General features: G+C 53.9%; 1 protein-coding gene across 1 annotated transcript; it reads right to left on the bottom strand.

Moving 5' to 3' along the window:
• Nucleotides 1-147: 147 nt before the first annotated feature.
• HOXB4 (homeobox B4) lies at nucleotides 148-4,585 on the bottom strand. The gene is made up of 2 exons (XM_041726009.1): nucleotides 2,603-4,585; nucleotides 148-1,738 (listed from the first exon to the last, which is right to left on the bottom strand). Exons 1-2 carry the CDS (start codon nucleotides 3,057-3,059, stop codon nucleotides 1,440-1,442), a joined length of 756 nt encoding a protein of 251 aa, XP_041581943.1. The 5' UTR covers nucleotides 3,060-4,585; the 3' UTR covers nucleotides 148-1,439.
• Between the last annotated feature and the right edge of the window lie 10,285 nt (nucleotides 4,586-14,870).

The following is a 14,870-nucleotide window of genomic DNA, read 5'->3' as shown; positions in this document are numbered from 1 at the left end:
ATTGAAAGTCCCCTTGGACCCTTTGAAAAAAATCCTCAACCACATCCAACAGGAGGCCGAATGGACTGAGATGCTTAACATATATCCTGGGTGGCATATTTGTCTGTATCTTCACATCAGGGTTTCAACAAAAACACGCCGTGCTGGTCACAAGAAACCAAACATTTATTTCTATTGTCACTCTGTACAGGACACAAAATTTCACGCCAACGAAGGGTTCTAGACTTGGGCAGCCCCCAAACTAGGAAGGGGCCTGGTTTGGAATGTCAGAGAGAACAGGAGAGAGGACGCACATGACATAAAATAATAATAATAATCATAATAATAATAATAAAATAATTAATAATAATAATAATAATCAATGCAAAACAATGATAAACTATGGGAGAGGTCTCTGCAACATTATCTCCCAGACCGGGAGGGGTGCCACATTTTATTTGCTAGTTTCACATTCGTTTGCAGTCTAGGAGAGAAAGCCTTCCCTGTAAAACTAGATTGGTGACAGGGTTGTGCCCAGCTCCCAGAACTCAACTGGCTCCTCACTCTGCCAGGAATGGCTTGACCTTCTAGAAGAAGGCCCTCCCGGTCTCTCTTTTTGTCTTAGGCTCAACTTCCCTGCCTGCTCCTGCGTTACCAAGGCCACCCCACCACCACCTCCACTTGTCTCCTTCCTGCTGTCCCCCACCCGGGCCCCCTCTCGGTGGAAAGGGGTGAGAAGTCAGTGTGCCCGTGGAGGGGCACAGAAGGGAAGGAGGGTGTGTGTGTGTGTGTGTGTGTGTGTGTGTGTGTGTGTGTGTTATGTGTTACCGTGGCCAAAACACTGCGCTATCTGGCAGTCACAGGGTGCTTTCGCTGGGTGTCAGGAATGGGGGACACAAAGAAAGAGAATCCAGGCTGTCTTCCAGCGGCGGCAGCAGCAGAGGCGGCGGCGGCGAGCCGGGCCTCATTTGTTAGCCGGGTGTCGAGGTAATGGTCGCCACCGAGGCCCGTCCTCTCCTCGGCAGAGTAAACAAGACAGATGGGCCTGGGCCTGGCGTGATTAAAGATGAAACGTGGATCCATCTTCGCCAAAGCTGAAAGCGAGGAGTACAGCCTCCTCCTATTTCTCTTAATGTCTCCTTCTTTCTCTTCTTCTTTCTTTTCTTCTTCTTTTTTTTTTTTTTAAGGAAGAAAGCAAGAGACTTGAACCTTGCTTCTGGGGGGGCCTCACCCGGCTCCCCATTGTCATTTCTATAAATAAAGCTTCCCCTCCCCCTCCTTTGCGTTTATTCGTGTAAATAGATAAAGTGGGGGAGGGGGAGGGCAGGTAGGCTTTTGCGGTCCCAGGCCCCAGGGTCCCCTCCCGCAACTCCTCCCGCCCCGCCCCCACCCCACCCCCCGCGCTCACAACCCACCCCCGCCCCAAGGTTCGCGGCTCCCGTGCGGGGGGGCGGGGGGCACTAGAGCGCGGGGGGACCTCCGTTGGGCCGGCCAGGGGGCCCTCCGGCCGTGCCTGCGGTGCCACCCGAGCGGATCTTGGTGTTGGGCAACTTGTGGTCTTTTTTCCACTTCATGCGCCGGTTCTGAAACCAGATCTTGATCTGGCGCTCGGACAGGCAGAGCGCGTGGGCAATCTCCACCCTCCGGCGCCGCGTCAGGTAGCGGTTGTAGTGAAATTCCTTCTCCAGCTCCAAGACCTGCTGGCGAGTGTAGGCTGTCCGAGAGCGCTTGGGCTCCCCGCCGGCGTAATTGGGGTTTACTGGACACACACAGAGAGAGGGAGAAAGAGAAAGTTTTATTGCCCCGAACGGGAGGAGGGAGAGCCCTTTCTTCCAGCTAACACAGTGTATCCCTCCCTCCCTCGCCCGTCACCTCTTCTTCCTCCAGAGGCGGGGTGGGGTGGGGACGGAAAGGGAAGAATGAGGGGGGCCCCAGGAAGAGAAAGAGACCTCAAAGTTTTGGAGGGTTGTGTCGTCTCCACGTTGTTGTTTGGGTGTCTGGAGAGGGGGCAGGGGGAGTGAAGAATCTTCACAAGGTTTTAACCGCTCCTCTCTCTGCCCTCTTTGGCCTGGGGCCCAGGGTTCGAGAATGCGGGGTGAAAGGGGAGGGGGGCTTCCCTAAACCTTTCTTCTGTTAGTTCCCACCCTCTGTGCTCAGATTCCACGGAGCGCATGCCCCCAGTAAAAACTTTTGCTCACTTCTGGAGCCAAGGAGCCAGACTAGAGGAAAGAAAGGAAAAAAATAAATACTGGGAGTTGACTCAACTCTCTGCTCAAATACAGATTACCTCCTCCTCCTTCTCCTCCCCCACGCCGCACACCCCTCCCCAACTTCCAACTTCACTGAGACTGCATCTCCCTGGCAAAAAAAAGTCGCTGGTGAGAATGGCAAAAGAGGATGGGGGAACTGACTTCAAAGGCGTGGGGCCCACCAGGCCATAAAAATTTATGGGGGATGTAATTATGTGGCTCTGAAAACAGGCGACCGTAAATCTCCGGCAATGGCGAGTTTATAGCGGGGACAATTGGCTTCCCCCAGCTCTCCCCCCCCCCCCCAGGCCTCCGATGTCCCTTCGGTGTAAACCGCCGGGGGTGGGAGGGGGAAGGGGTGCCCACGCACTCACCCGTGCTCACGTGAACTTTGCGCATCCAGGGGTAGACGACGGGCTCTTTGCACGCGGAGTGGGAAGGGCTGGGGTGCAGGGGGTTCTGGGCGCAGGGAGGCGGCGGGGGGCTGCTGCTGACCGCCTCGCAGCGCTGGCCGGGCTCCGGGAGGAGGGCCCCGGAGGGCGGCGGCGCAGGAGCCCGAGGGGACAGCCCGGGCGGCGGCGGGGGCGGCGGGGGCGGCGGCGGAGGCGGCGGGGGCCCGGGGTCCCGGCAGGCCGCGTAGCGCTGCACGGTGCAAGCCGCGCGCCGCCCGAAGCCCGCCTCCGGCTGGAAGCTGCTCTCTCGCCTCTGGCCGCCGGCGTAGTACCCCGGCGAGTGGTCGCTGGGTAGGTAATCGCTCTGTGAATATTCCTCGCACGGAGGGAACTTGGGGTCGACATAGTTTGAGTTGATCAAAAAAGAACTCATAGCCATTAATTTCTGGGAATTGCCCACAAAATATACTAAAATTTATTCCGACCCCTGACTCGTTTTCCTGTTTCCGAAAGCCCTCCTACTTACTGTCAAGTGAACAAAGTTAGGGACCCACGTGATCCTCGGAGCCAATGGCCGCCCCGCCTGCGATTCCCGGATAAGGAAATCTGCTCACCCGGACCCTACTCCAGCCAAAGAGGTTTATTTCCCCCTTCTTCTCTTTCTCCCTCCCCACCCACCCACCCAACACCAGGATTTACATAGGGCTCCTGCGGGGCGACCGCCTCCACGCCCAGCTCTCTCCGGGATCAGAGAAAGGGAGGGAGGGAGAGAAAGAGCAGGTTGCCGCCGGACGGCCTGTTGGGGCGCTGGGCAGAGAACAATCCCTGGATCCCCTCGGAAGTTGGGGCTCTCGGTGCAGCCCTCTCTTCCAGCCCCCTGCCCCGCCTCACCGCCCCGAATTCTGTGCCTTACATAGGCCCCCATGCCCTCCTGGAGACGGGAAGGAGTCCAGGAGTCAGTCTGGGGAGTTAAGTGAGGGGCAGACTGGGGGCTCCGTCTGGAGAGGGGAGCCCACATGGGGGCGAGAGGCAATGCGCACACCGGGCTTTTCTCTGCAGCCGCCCGGGGAGGGGTAGGGAGTGAGAGAGGAGGCGTCGGTAGGAAGCAGGCGGGTGCAGGAGGGACTTGTCAGAGATGAATGGAACCGCGGGCGGATCGATAGGAAATTCATGCACTAATTCGGGGAGACCTCGCCTTCCAAATCGCATTTAGCTGCGCTATTAGTTTGGCTGTGTCAGTCTTTCCGTTCCCCTCTCTTATCCACTCCTTCCCTTACCCCACATGGCCCACGCCGGGAGAAAAGACTTAGTTTCCCACCCTGAACATGAGTGCTGGAATAAAAATCTTGCAACTTTTGATAGCACACTGAATAGCAATTTGCTAATACCAGAACCACCGGAGCAATGCTAACCACGGTGTCCAGACGTCCTAATTGCCGCTAATGCAGCTGCCTCTGTAGTGAAGAGAAATCTCACATCCTTATGATGCTGGGGGTAAGAGCCCTAGGGGTGATGCATACACACACAATGACACTCCTTGGGAATCGCATATTTCCAGGGCATCTTGTTCTGATCCCAAACGAAAAGGCGACCACAACATCCGTTTGAAAAGCAATTTTCTTTGCCTTCGCACACTGATGACAAGAGTCACTTTTTCTGGATTTTCAGTAAAACCTTCCTGATCCCAGAATAGAGAATAAGTGGGCTTGAGGGAGAGGATAAAACACCACCACCAATATTAACCTACTAAGTGAAAGGGACCAAGTCTTCCAGGGGCAGGCATGGGAAATTTCAGGTAGATGATTCCTCCATCTCTAACCAATGAGGGAAGAAAAAGAAAGAGGAAGAAAAAAAAGAAAAGAGTCTTCGTGTGGTCAGTCACCGGATGGTCCTCATTTGGGAAAAAAACATTTTTTTCTTCGGGAAAAAAAATGAGCGGAGTGTTTATGTCAACTACATATTCCCCTAGATACGAATTTGTGACCACAAAATTCCTTACACAAATTCGGATCTACAGGGTATATACAGAAGACAGATAGATCTTCTTGGCCCAGAAATTTTCCAGTTCTCCTACTTTCCACGCCTTCTTCGTTTGGGGTGTGGTTTCAGTGCTTGGATTTTATTTCGTTTTGAGCCCTGGGAGCAGGAAAAGGCACCACCGCGCGGGTCCATTTGTGGGATTACGAGGTTTTCAACTCTCTTTCTCTTCTATTAGAGAAAAATAGAAGTAGCCAGTCCCGCAAAGGGACGCGAACCTCCGGGCCACCGCACAACCCAGGGCGGCGCATGAATTATGAGATGTAAACATTAGCTAAGCACAAAAGGAGGAAGGGTCATCCCGAGGCTGCAGCGAAGTCAGAATCAGGCCCTTCTGGGTGCCCTCGCGCCCCTCCCCTCCGCCCAGGACTTTTATTTTTTTTTAAAGAAAAACAAAACCCCAATCGGTTCCTCCGTGCCCCTCGCAGCCTTTAGTTTGCCATCAAACGAATATCTAGATATTTTCCAAGGCGCCTCTCGGCAAAGGGAGGAGGGAGAAGTGGCTGGGTGTGAAGGAGGTGTCATAAAAGTCCTTTTGGAAAAATTCAATGGTAAAAAGAGAGAGAAACAGCTGTAAAGAAAAATGCTGGGAGACCAAACAGATGGGGCCCCGGATATTTAATGACGGGCAATTCCGTTTACAACCTGAGAAAAAGATCAAAGGCGTTTCATTTCCGAATGAAGGGCAATGAGGAACCATAAAAGATGCAGCCAGATGATATTCCGGCCCCTCCCAACCTCCCGTACCTCCTGGGGCCAGAAAAGGGGATAATCCCTGAAGTGTATGGAGGAACCCCATTTTCCCCACCTCCCCAGCCCCAGGCAGGCTCTCTCTGTCTATATTTGCTCATTCTGCCACCTGCTAGGGTCTCTGGCAGTGGGACCAAAATGGGGATCTGGTAAACCTGGGGGAATCTGGGGTTTCCAAATGAACTTTCTGAGAGTCCCAGTAACCGCTGAATTTACTAAACTGGGAGATTCGGATTGGACTGCAAGGGAACTGAGTCGTAGATGGAATGCTGAGACCATTGCAGGGTGAGAGGAATTGGCATAGAGAAAGCCTCCACCTTGCCCAGACTCCCTACCCATCTCCCTGAGAAATACTTGCATCCCGACCTAGCAAGTCAGAACGATATCAATTTCATTAACAGATAACAGCAACAACACACACAAAAAAACAACCCTCTAACCACCACATTGCAGAAGTCTCTGCCCATCCCCAGTCCTGGGACCCTCGCAGGTGGGTGGGAGGAGTGCTCCCTCCCACTTGCCAGAAACCAGGTCTCCAGACCCTTTGGTTTTCTATCCCAAATCTAGATTGCCAATTTTGATCTCCCGGCCTGATTTCTAACACCAACACTCTCCCAGCCAGGCTGACTTGCAGATAGTTGAAACATCACACACACACACACACACACACACACACACACTTATATTTTAATTATCTTTGCCGAGAGGGTCCAATAGACCCCCATTTGGGCACCGAAGGAGACTAGAGTCTGGCCCTGGGCCCATTGACAAGATGCCTGGGTAGGACCCCCACCAGCCCCCCAGCGCCAAGCAGGGATCTTTCCAAGTCTTGTCAAAGGCCACTTAGTCAGGGGTTCCAAGACCCATTCCAACTGGCCAGGCCCCTCCCCCACCCCATACCTCCTGTCCTTCTCAACTCGCTTGTTCTCTGAAACCCCGTCCAACTCAGTCGGCTTTTCGGAATTTGGGGAGGGCCACTAGGCTGGCCACCGGGCCTCTCTGCTGCTCTACACTTCGCAAAGGATGCAGCCCAGGTGCTCGGAGCACCCCAAGAGAGAGGTATGGGAGGCAGAGTCACTGCGGGGCTGGGTACGGCTGATCCTCCGGACAGAGCGCGGAGATTTTCTCTGCTGCGCGCTGGGAGCCGCCACCTGCCCATCCCACCGAGGCGTCGCACCCCCCCACCCCCCACCCCAGTCGAGTGCAGCCGCGATGGGTGGGGGACAAGGTTTATCGGCGACTCCCCGGACGGATTTCACCCAAACCGCCGGCCACCTCTCCCCTCCCCTCCCAAAAGAATACTAACACGAGTACTCATAATAAAAATAAGGAAAAGCAAGGGCTCTGCGCGCGCGTCCCGAGCCACCTCCGCTGCGCTCCCCGGTCGTCCGCCGGCTGGCCGGCCGCCTTCCCCCCGCAGCCACAGGTTGCTAGAGTGACCTCTCGCCGCTCAGCCCCCTCCGCTGTCCCGGGTGTGCCCAGCCCACACGGAATCATCTACCTTTTGTCGCCAGGGAGAGAGCACGGAGCCAGGGAGGGAGACCGAAGGGCCGAGGAGGCGAGCCCCCAGCCGGCCGGCGCAGCGGAGGCCGCGCGGAGGAGAGGAAGGCCCGGGGGGAGCGGGCAGCAGTACTCACCGGGCGGCTCCCTGCGCCCTCCGGCCGCACACCCGCCCGCGGGCCCGCTCGGCCACCGAGGAGCTCGCTCTTGTCCACTATTGTGTGTCCGGAAAACCGAACCGCGGCTGCGGGCACAGCGGCTTTGGGCCCCCTTGGAGGCCGGAACAAGACTTTTTTTTTTTTTTTAATGTGTTTTTGTTTTTGAAGCGCAAGTTTTCGTATTAATCTCATACTTTGGCAGTCTTTGTTAAACAGCGAGGCGCGTCACGAGGCTCTCGAACATTTTAATAATTTTTAGACGCCGTGACCTACGGTTCACCCCTCTCCCGGCCTCCCCCACGAGCAGGCAGTTACTATAATACGCTCGCACAGTTCGCTCGGTCATATTGAATTTTGCGCAGGTCATTACTTGGGAGAAAAATGACGGAGCAGGAATTTGATTCAGCTCATCCTCTCCAGCTTCGACTTTTTGCCAGAACCTTCTCTTCCCTTCACCCATACCCCCACCCCCCCCAAAAAAAGTTCGTAGAGGATAGGACTCAGCCTACTCCAACCTCTGCTTTTATATTCCATCATTCCTACATTTTCGTCTGTTCTGGTTCCCTGGGCAAAGTGGGAGAGGGTAGGATTTCACAGGGGTTCCCTTTGGGGCCTTTGAGGGAGGATAGCACCTGGAGAAGTGGAAATGCAACCTTGGGAATCTAGGTCCCAGAGAGCAGGCCTGAGCCAGAGCCCTCTTGCCTTCCCATTAAATGGCTGCATTGGCAGGGTCTGTATCCCTGCCCCCTTGCATACTCCATCTGCTTTATTCCCTCCCCCAATGCCAGAGATATCCCATTTCTGCCCAAACTCTGGAGGTTCCAAGGGCCCCAGGAATGACTCCTCCACTTCCTGGAGCTGAGATTTGGTCCCTAGGCCAGCACATCCAGGGAAGACAGAGAGAACCCTTCAATAAGAGCTGGACCATGCTGGTCAAAATGGGAGACTTGGTTTTCAGAGGCTTTAATTTCTCCTTAAGAACAAAACCAATACCCACCTCCCTCCATTTTTGTTTAAAACCACTTCTCATCTATACAGTATCTCTTTTGCCTACCCCCATCACCACCACAAGGAGGTACAGGAGGCATTAAAAATACCCAGAGGTCTTCTTTGGTTTGTCTCTCAAGGATTAGAATTAGTGGACTGTCAACAACACATTTTCCCCTTTCTCTGGTCTCCAAGGGACCAGCAGAGTAGGTCAGGTGACTCCCCTTCCACCCAGTTTAGGTCTAGGGGAATGTCTGCAAGGAGATATCCCCCTAGTACAAGGAGTTGGGAGAGAACATCCCAAGACACCCAGTTTGGCCTGTGATGGCAGAGGACTCTCTTTCCCCATCCTGAGGCCCCTGTAGCCCAGGCCCTTTGGCTCTTCCAGGCTATTCTACAGAACCACAAGTTTATTAGCATTCTGTCCTGGAAAAGAGACAGGAGAACAGAAGGAGATAGTCTCCAGTTCAGGCTTTGACCTCTACTTCTTCTGAACCTCGGGAATTCCTTCCTGGCCTGACTCCCCAGAGAAACTTGTCTCAAGGCTGAATCCAAATGGGGACCCACACCAGTTGGTTTAGTCAAAAACTGGGGCAAACTGATTTGAAATCTGATATTAAGTTGTTGTCTCTTCTGGCCATATTTCAAAAGGTGTCTTTATGAAAACCCTCAGGTTATCTCTATTCTGGCAGGACAAACACCCACATGGCACCTCCTATATCCACTGCTTGTAAGAGAATATGATGACATTTCCTAACACAACAAACAAAAAAGTCATTTAAAGGCCAAAAATAGGCATATGCCCTGGTGTTATAATTACAGAGTCTCTGTAAACATTTTACTTATGAGCTAAGCCCAATGCATAGATTCAAGGTTCATTTCAGGTCGCTTGTTTCATCTAACAGCTAAAAAGATCTCTGTGAGGCCATTCAGTAATTTTCCTTCTCATTCCCCCTCCCTCCTCCAATTGGGAAGAGAGGGATTCTGTGGAGGGATACAAATGGAGGTTTGGGAGAGAATGGGAGAATTAGCAAGCCAACCTTCTTCCTATATGCAACTTTTCAAACCCAAGCAATTTGGAAAGAGAAATGGGAGTTCAGAAACCCTCCAGTCCTGGCCCACAGTCACGGACTCCAGCTGCCTGGACCCAGCCTGGGGGTTAGGAATCCCTGAAGCAGAGGCCTGCCTGATAGATGGGGGGAGTTGGAGAGAGTCAGCTGTTTGGATCCTTTAGGGAAAGCAGGGTGGGGCTGATGTGAGTGAGAATCAGACCTTCACCTTGGAAGCCTTCTTTGGCCCCATCAAAAGTCCTGCAAGGACACGTGGGTAATTGGATTTTTTTTTTTTTTAATGTGTGCGGCTGGGTAGGTTTTAATTAAATTTTATATGGTGACTCAAAGGTTATCTTTGGGAGAGACAATTGCGCAGAGGATTCACCATGCCTCCCGCGCTCTTTGGTACAGCTCCCCACCCCACCAACTCCAGAGGGTTTTGGGGAAAGGTTTCTACCGCACCCCAGGTTCTCCTTCCCCAGATATCTGCCTCTCCTCCTCCCCAGTTCTGCTTCCGGGCTCCCCAAACACACAAGCTTTCCTTACCTCCAGCACCCCTTGCTCTCCCTCTCTTCTCTCTCGGCTCACAAGGCCTCCTCCCCTCTCACAAGCCCGCCCCCACCGCTAGACTGCGCCAACCGCTCACGCACACCGTAAACTTTTGACCCTCCAACTTTGCGACCCCTCTGGCAATAACACCGGCCTCCCGGCCCCGGGGTCTCATTCTACCGCGCCCGCTGCAGAAACCCAAGCGCAAAACGCCTTCCGTGCCCCTCCCCCGCTCGCCCCCTCTCCCCCCCCCCCCCCCCCACGAAGGGCCTTAGATCTGGGGAAGAGGAGTCTTTTGATTATGAAATGACACCTTGGGAAAAGATGCCACCCCACTTCCCGCCTCGACCCCACTTCCCGCATTTCCAAACGGTCTCTCGTGTGGATTGCCTGCGAAAGCTTTGGTGGTGACCCACCCGCTCGTCCCCCATTGCCGCGGTTGCTGGGCATGGGGACCTACGGGGTGCCCTACGACGCATAGGCTGACCTGGAGAAGGGAATTTCTGGGGTGAAGAGTGGAGAGAGCTTGGAGCAAGGGTTTCTTGAGAGCGGAGGGGGCCACAGTCCCCAAAGGGCTGAAGAGAGCGCTCAGTCTCTAGGCCGTGCGAGACCCAGCGGGCCTGGGGCCACCTTGCACCGCCGCTCGCTGGAGCCTCGGAGGCCCCAGCCTGGCTGTGAACTTGGTCTAAGGCGGACTCTACTGGCAGCTCGGGGACGTTACAGCCTCTGCCTCTCGGCCAGCGCAGCGCTCGGGCGACCTGCGCTCTTTCGGTTTTCGTCGCATCATCCAAATATCCCTTCCCAGGACCCCACCTCTCAGCGAGAAACGTTTGTTCCCTCTTCCCTAGGGGCCCGTTAGGAGTCTGAAAGCAGAAGAGAGCGGATTAGAGGGAAAGAGAGAGAAAGTGGAACAAGCCTGCAGAAGCTCAAAATATAGGGATTATGGTGCATCTTGCCCTCAAGCCCCAAGGGGAGACATTCCCACATGCTGGCACTTTCCCTCCACTTTTCCCCTAGATGCTGCCTTCCAAGCAGAATCCTCCCCTTCCCCCGTGGCCTGGGTCATCTCTTGACTAAGCAAGCTGGACTGGGGCTTGCAAGGTCCCTTTCCTCCCTGGATGCATTCATCCCAACCCCACGGGGGGCTCCGAGGTCAGGGATCCCCACAATCAAAGGCAGCCTTGGTGCTCAGAGGCCACAACCCGGCCGAAGCTACCTGGGCTCAGCCCCAACCCACGCGGAGCGCAGGGCCAGGGCACTGCTGGGCAGCCTGGGAGCCGTTTCCAGGGAAGAGAAGCTGGAGGATGCTGCAGAGAGCGCATTTTCCTCCCCTAAGAGGAAATTTGGGGAGAGAAGAGACAGGACAGAAGACGACTCAAACAGAGAAAAAGAGCGGGGGTGGGGGGGGTGGGGAGAGATTAGAACTTGAAAATATGGTGATAATCCGGGTCCGACAGGTCCCAAATTGCCCGAAGTCCAGCCTCTCCAGTCTCCTAAATCTCCCACTTCCTCTGGGAGCTTGCAATCTGGGTCTCAGTAAATTCCAGAAAAGGAAAAATGAAAAATCAAAAAATCGGCCTAAACCTGTCGGCATACCCAGGCCCTGGCCCCAAGCCCCGAGCCGCTGAGGTGGCGGCAGCGAGGCCCGAGGCGGGTAATGTATGCGGCAGCAGCTCGGAGCCCCAAGCAGGCCGGCGCTTCGGCCCCGTCTGCTGACCTCTGCGTGATCCCGGACTCTATGAATTATTGATGAGATATGAGCGTAGATTTCCCCTTTCAGGATGCAAACTCCATTATATTGTTAAAATGGCGATTTAATCGTTGAGAATAGCTTTGGTGTGGGTTTTTTCCCCCAACTCATTTGCGCCTCCTTCCTTTTCATTTAACTGTCTTAATTAAATCCTTTAACAGATTTTAATCACTTTTTGGAGGGAGGGGTAGGAGGAAGGGGAAGGCCATCGCTACTACCACCACCATCACCACCACCAAACACTAAAAACAAAACAAGCCCCCCCCCCCCCCCATAAAAAGCTTCTACCTTGGGGAAGTGGGAAGAAAGGTAGGGAAGAGTTGCTAAGCCCTCTAGAAAGGTTGTCCTGAGAACATCCACCAAAGGATCCATCCATCCAAGGGCTGGGACAACCTATGTCTGACAAGGAAGAGTCAGGCCTGAGAGGTGTTTAATTCCACCCCTGAGATTTGTGTGTGGACTCTGACTGAGGAGAGTGAGACACATTTACCCCTGCTGAGAAGTACAGGGGCTTCAAGCTTGGTGAAGGCCATACTATTTTGGTGGGGAAGGACTCTCCAATCTGGGCCCCAGGGGCACTTGAGGGGAAAATGTCCATTTTCTTTAAGGGGCCCCCATTTCTTGCCTCCTCCTTCCCAAGCTGCTCAGTTTCCAGGCCGGTGTCTGGGTTAATTAATATGGATGTGTAACAGCACTGCAGCAATCGATAAACCCTGCTGTGGGCAGATCCCAGCCTTGAAATCTGATTACTTCTAGAAACTCCAAAAATGGAGAGAATGACCCTAAAGGATGGGAGGGGTTCTTCCCAGCTCTGTCCTCCTTGGTCAATCCTGTTTGGCCCCAAGCTGGAAAAAAAAAAAAAAAAAAACAACCATGCATGGGAAGCCTTCTCTCTACCCTGGAAGGGATGGAGTTTGAGAGATTTTTCTAAGAGATCTGTCTTCCCTCCTGTTCCAAATCCTTGGCTTCTGCCCCAGCATCCAGACCCGAGGGATAAAGGAAGCAGGCCAGGAGAGGAGCTTCCACTTGGGTCTGGCCCCCACCTCCCCCCCACCCCGGCTACCCCACCTCCACCCCCAGTGAACACGTTCTCACAGCCAGGGAAGGGTTAAGTGTCCCCGCTCCAGTTATGGAGAGGAAGCCGATGAAATATGGGCGCTCGGAACTCCAGGGCCGGCTGGCTTTCCTGTTTACACTTCTTTATACTTCCTCCCACCCCGCGCACAGAGAAACAAAACAAAACAAAACGAAATAACCAAATCAAGCAAAAAAATTCAAAATCAAATTATCTGCTGAGAGGTGGGTCAGGCAGGCCTTGGAGGGTAAAAAGGCAACTGCCACCTTAATCCCTGGCTGCCCAGGTGGAGGCGCTGAGTGGCTGGGCGGCTGGGCATGGCATCTGGCTGGAGGGTGCCAGCCTGGAGCTCACAAGGTGGAGGCCTGGATTCAGCCAGGGAGAGGAAGGCAGGTGGGCAGGGAGGAAGGCAAAAGTCCTTAAGATTAAGGAGCAGCTTTCCCAGGGAAAGTCTTGGGAAGGCAGGAGGGGAGGGCAGGAATCCATGGCTCCATGGCAAGGAAGAGTTCCTTTGCGCCAGAAACCCCTTCTCAACTCTCACCCCTTCCTCCTGACTATCCTTATTGGGTTTCAAGGGAGACCATTGCCCAGAGAACCTGAAGCAAGAAAGAAGAAACCCAGCTAGGGAGTCTTCTCCAGGAACTGCTTAGAGCAGGAGGAGACCCTTCAAGGGTTTTGACCTCCAAACGGAAGTGGGCACCCCCTCACACACCACCCCACCCAGGGCTGCTCTTCACCATTCCAGAAAATCTTTCTAGATATGCCCAGCAGATGTCCTGGGGCCACCGGTCCCACACATTCTTTATCAGAGTTTGCAGAGCTGACATAGGAGGGGGGAAAAAATCTTCAGGGGCAGGCCTGGTGGTCTGGGGTTTCTGGGAGAAGAGAACCAGGGCACATGGGAATGGGGATTCCAAGGAGGCCCCAGGTCAAATTCTGCCCCTGCTATATCCTTCCTCTGCACCTTTCTCAATTCGTTTGCCTTTTCCAGAGTGGACGCCTGTGGAAGCTGTGCCTCCAGAATGTACTGATATCTTAAATGATGCTGGGGACCCTCTGGGAGCTGACCAGAGTCTCTTTTCCAAGGGATATAAATTTCTCCTCATTCCTGGGGGGATTCGTCTTCAAGTCAGGGTGGGGACCCCAAGCTCTCTGTCCTCTTTGCTCTCAAACCTGTGAAGGTTCTCCGGTAAGTCAGACCTGGGCAGGGACTGGAGAGCTCAGGGAACAGAGAATGGCTGCAGGAAAGAAAGGAGACAGGCAGAGCGTGCAGATATCCTTCAATGGGGGAATAGAGGGAATCTCATGGCCCTCCCCTTGTCCCAAAGATCAGAAGCCCTGTAAGGTGCCACATGTCCAATTCTATGGACTGTTCACAGGAGTTAGGCTGAATCAAGAGCCAGAAGGCTGGCAAAGGCAGGAGTAACACGGTGGTGGTAGACCCCATGGGTCTTAAAATGGGGGGGTCAGTTTGGTGGAGAGGAGGCCACTGGTTTTTAGAAGAGGGTGATTTGCCCATAGGAAATAACAGGCCCCCTGGGGGTCAAATGATGAAATCCCTCTGGTTTGTGGTGCCACAAAACAAAGGGGCTTTTTTAAGGGTCTAGTAGGGAGAGAAGAGGGAGGGAGAGGAGAAGAAAGACAGAACCTCTCTGATTTTTTTCTCTCCTGTTCCTGAGTTCCTTTTTCTCCCTCCAGACAGTTGGGGTCTGTGTTCTTGAGCAAGTTTTCTTTATGGAGGGACTGCCAGAGATCTGCTTAGACACCTAACTCCTCCAGGCAAGGGAAGAAGCTCTCCCCTTCCCCCCATTCCAGGCCAGGAATTAGGTTTGGAATTTGAGGGGATTTGTGCCCCTCTGACCCTCCTCAGAGCCAAGCAGTAAGGTTGGTTTGGAATTTACAGGCTGAAGTTGAATGCAAAAGTGTCACATTCCTCATCCTGGGTAACCCTGATAAAGTCATGGAGAAACGCGGGGTACCCCCTTTCATAGAGTTCAAAAATCTGAAAGCCAGAGAGAGCCCCAGTGCGGGGCAGCCCACAGCAGCCGCGCGTTAGCCTTCCCGATGCTTTTGCTCAGCTCAGATGTATCCAGATAAAAGTGCCCAGTGGCGCGTCCCCACATACCCCTGACAAATGAATGTCATAAAGTTTCTTTCCTGGGGGTGGAGAGATGACCGAGGGTCTCAAGATATCCAGCAGTGAAGTGGCCCCCCACAAGGGGCCCTCCTTTCAGTGGTACACACCCCTTCCCTCTTGTCCCCCTAAATTTCCAAGGACATTGAAGGAACCCACACAAGCCTTTTCCCCCACAAAGAGTCAGACACTCCTGCGAATAAAAACCAGGCACCCCAACCACTGAGGCCTTACAGAGCTGAGAGCCCCCACTTCAGA

The sequence above is a fragment of the Vulpes lagopus genome, chromosome 12, assembly GCF_018345385.1.
Source record: "Vulpes lagopus strain Blue_001 chromosome 12, ASM1834538v1, whole genome shotgun sequence".
NCBI classification, from domain to species: Eukaryota; Metazoa; Chordata; class Mammalia; order Carnivora; family Canidae; genus Vulpes; species Vulpes lagopus.
This window is presented reverse-complemented; position numbering and strand designations above follow the sequence as displayed.

Excerpts from the sequence above, each read along its gene's own strand:
- HOXB4 (XM_041726009.1), bottom strand. The coding sequence starts at position 3,059 with ATGGCTATGAGTTCTTTTTTGATCAACTCAAACTATGTCGACCCCAAG. Across the intron at positions 1,739-2,602 it reads CAAAGTTCACGTGAGCACGG|TAAACCCCAATTACGCCGGC; the intron begins GTGAGTGCGTGG and ends GTGTGTGTCCAG.